The sequence below is a fragment of the Nannospalax galili genome, unplaced genomic scaffold, assembly GCF_000622305.1.
Source record: "Nannospalax galili isolate Female #2095 unplaced genomic scaffold, S.galili_v1.0 scaffold1200, whole genome shotgun sequence".
Classification (NCBI taxonomy): domain Eukaryota; kingdom Metazoa; phylum Chordata; class Mammalia; order Rodentia; family Spalacidae; genus Nannospalax; species Nannospalax galili.
In genome coordinates this window covers 2563069-2566077 of record NW_008347131.1, presented here as the reverse complement: position 1 = coordinate 2566077, position 3009 = coordinate 2563069, and the positions used below count along the sequence as shown (strand labels likewise).

General features: G+C 37.2%; 1 protein-coding gene across 1 annotated transcript; it reads right to left on the bottom strand.

Moving 5' to 3' along the window:
• Positions 1–1445: 1445 nt before the first annotated feature.
• Positions 1446–2369, bottom strand: LOC103742548 (olfactory receptor 4A16-like). The gene has a single exon (XM_008843653.1). The coding sequence runs from the start codon at positions 2367–2369 to the stop codon at positions 1446–1448; it is 924 nt and encodes a 307-aa protein (XP_008841875.1).
• Positions 2370–3009: the final 640 nt, after the last annotated feature.

Sequence of the window (3009 nt, the reverse complement as noted above, 5' to 3'; positions counted from 1 at the left end):
CATCGAGAACATAGGTCTGAGAGATGCACAGTCCTATGTGACAGATCTACTGTAGAAACTCTATGCCTAAGGCTTATGGGACATAGCAAAACGGAGTGGAGAGAATACTAAAACATCCCTCAAGTCTCACAAGCAAAGCATCTTCATACAACAGAAAATGATGCACACAGAGGGCCACAACTGGCCAAGGTGTAGCAAAAAGGAGACTTCAGAGTGTATGTCCTTGGGTAGGGCTCCTATATTATACCTTACTCATCTGAGGCTCGGGAACATTGTGGAAGAGTAGGCAGAAAGTTTGTTAGAGCTTGGTTTGTTGCATGAATATAAGGAAACAGAGAATTTCAGGTCTATTGGAAATTGCTCATATGAACTTGCAACAATGGTGACAGCATGGATAAGACCCATTCTGATTAATTTAGAGAAAAAACCAGCATAGAACTGGGGAAAGTGGCATCAGGCCCCAACCTTAGCTAAGGGTGTGGAAGAGTTGAGTTTTGGTAAAGGGATGACTCTTTATAGGTTGACTATATTCAGTGGATGAATGTGCACAGAGGGATATCTATGAATTCTTGACCAGATAGACCTTAAAATACATGACAGAATGCATGATATCTTTTGGCAGGGGATTAATGGGAGAGCCAGTGGAGAAGGGGACCTAAATTTGAACAAGATCTATTATATAAAATGCAGAAAAACTCAAAAAAGTACATAAAATTTAAAAATGAACTAAGCTTTTTTAAAAAATACATAATTCAAATTCTGAAATTTCTTGGAAAAAAATAAAGAAAACCATCCATAATACAAGATAATTAATTGTGGCCTGAAAACTACTCCTGTAGCACAAGAAATAACTTCAGAAACTGTCAAATGGAATTATGTGAAATTAAAATCTCCTTTCTGTAAGAAAACTATAAGCAGAGTGAAGATATCATATATAAAAATGGGAAAAAATCTTTGTCAACTATATTCTTCAGATATGGTTAATATCTAGAATAAATGAGGAAGTGCAAACATTGAAAATACAAAATACAAAACTTAAAATAAAAAAAATGGGAAAATGAATAGAAGAGATAGTTCTCAAAAGAAGAAAAGCAAATGGCCAGTAAATTTGTTTATTCAGCCATAAAGAGAATTGAAATCATGACATATACAGGAAAAGAGACAGAGAAAAAACACCTGACAATATATTTTTAAGACATGCCCAGTCCTAGGAGACATATCTACAGTTGAACCTCTGCACCTAAGACTCATGGAACATAGCAGAACAGGGGTAGAGAGAACAGTAGTGCATCACTCAACTCTTACCAACAAAGCTTTAATTCTATTTGATGGTGCTATATATAGAAGAGTGTCCTTATGGGATACCACTGTAGATGTAATTATCTTTTCTTACAGTTATATCTAATTGATTATGTAAAGTTGGTAACATTTCAGCAAGAATATATTCAGTTAGCACGTAACAATTTACACCAGAGTTTTTCCATAGACTTCTTCATCTCTGAATTTCTCAAGGTGTATATCAAGGGATTCAACATAGGAGTAATAACTGTATAAAAAACAGTAATGCATTTATCAATGGGGAAGTTGTAAACAGGTCTTGCATACATGAAAATGCAAGGAACAAAGAACAGGACAACTACCAATATGTGTGAGATACAGGTGGACAGGGCTTTACGCCTTGCTTCCTGACTATGAGTCTTAAGAGAGTTTAGAATTATTCCATAGGAAACAATGAGAAGGCTAAAGATCACAATACACATGGCCCCACCATTGGCAATGACAGTTATACCAATGAAGTAGGTATCTGTGCATGCAAGTTCCAGTAATGGGGCCATGTCACAGATGAAGTGATCAATTACATTAGGGCCACAGAAAGGAAGGTTGTAAACAAACATAATTTGAATCAGAGAGTGTGTGAAACCTCCAACCCAGGCCACACCAAAAAAGGTAAGACAAACCGTTCTGTTCATAATAGTCAAATAGTGCAGTGGCTTACAGATTGCCAGATAGCGATCATAGGCCATGGCCACCAGAATAACTATATCAACACCGCCAAATAAATGCTCTATGAAGAGTTGGCTCATGCAAGCTGTGAAGGAGATGGTCTTTTTATCCCTTAGCAAGTCTATAATCAACCTGGGTGAGATGGCAGTGGAATAAAGAGTATCCATGAGTGACAGACATGCCAGGAAGAAGTACATCGGGGAGTCCAAAGAAGGACTCATAATAACTGTCACCACAATGAGAAGGTTGCCCATCATTGTCATAAAGTATATGAGTGAAAATATGACGAATAATGCTTTTTGCCCAGTAGGATCCTGAGTGAGGCCCAATAGGACAAATTCTGTGACATTGTTGCTCTGGCCCATTGAAACTCTTGTCTCAGAGAAGACAGTTCATGAGAGTAGGTCCTGTCCTGAAGTTGTGAACATAGCCATGAGTCCATGTGACATGAAGCAGATCTTCAACACTGTCTTCTACAATGATCAACCTGAAGTTGAATTTTAGTAAATAATTCTTGAATTCTTCTAAGAATAGAGAGACTTACTGTTGATTATTTAATTTTCCTCATGATGATTTTATCAAACTTACAAGTTATAGATGCATCTCAAGACTTCAGTCCTTTTCTATTTCATAATCATTTAGACAAAATTTTAAAACACATTGTGTCATGATAGTGTCAACAATGACAATTAGGCAGAGGTATCTTCTCAGAAATATACTCTCTATAGTGCCAATAAACTATCAATATCTCAATTTCTATAGAAACAATATTTTGCTGGGCGTGGTGGCACACGCCTTTAAACCCAGCACTTGGGAGGCAGAGGCAGGTGGATCTCTGTGAGATCAAGGCCATCCTGGTCTACATGCTGAGTTCCAGGGCAGCTGGGGCTACAGAGAGACCTTGTCTCAAAAAGACAAAAAAAAGATAGAAACAGTATTTGAAACTGAATGTATTTGTGGTAATATGTTCAAAATATACCTTACTCTCTAGGAGAATTGAGCTTA

Bases quoted from the DNA above. Each gene is read 5' to 3' on its own strand.
- LOC103742548 (XM_008843653.1), bottom strand. From the start codon at position 2,369: ATGGGCCAGAGCAACAATGTCACAGAATTTGTCCTATTGGGCCTCACT.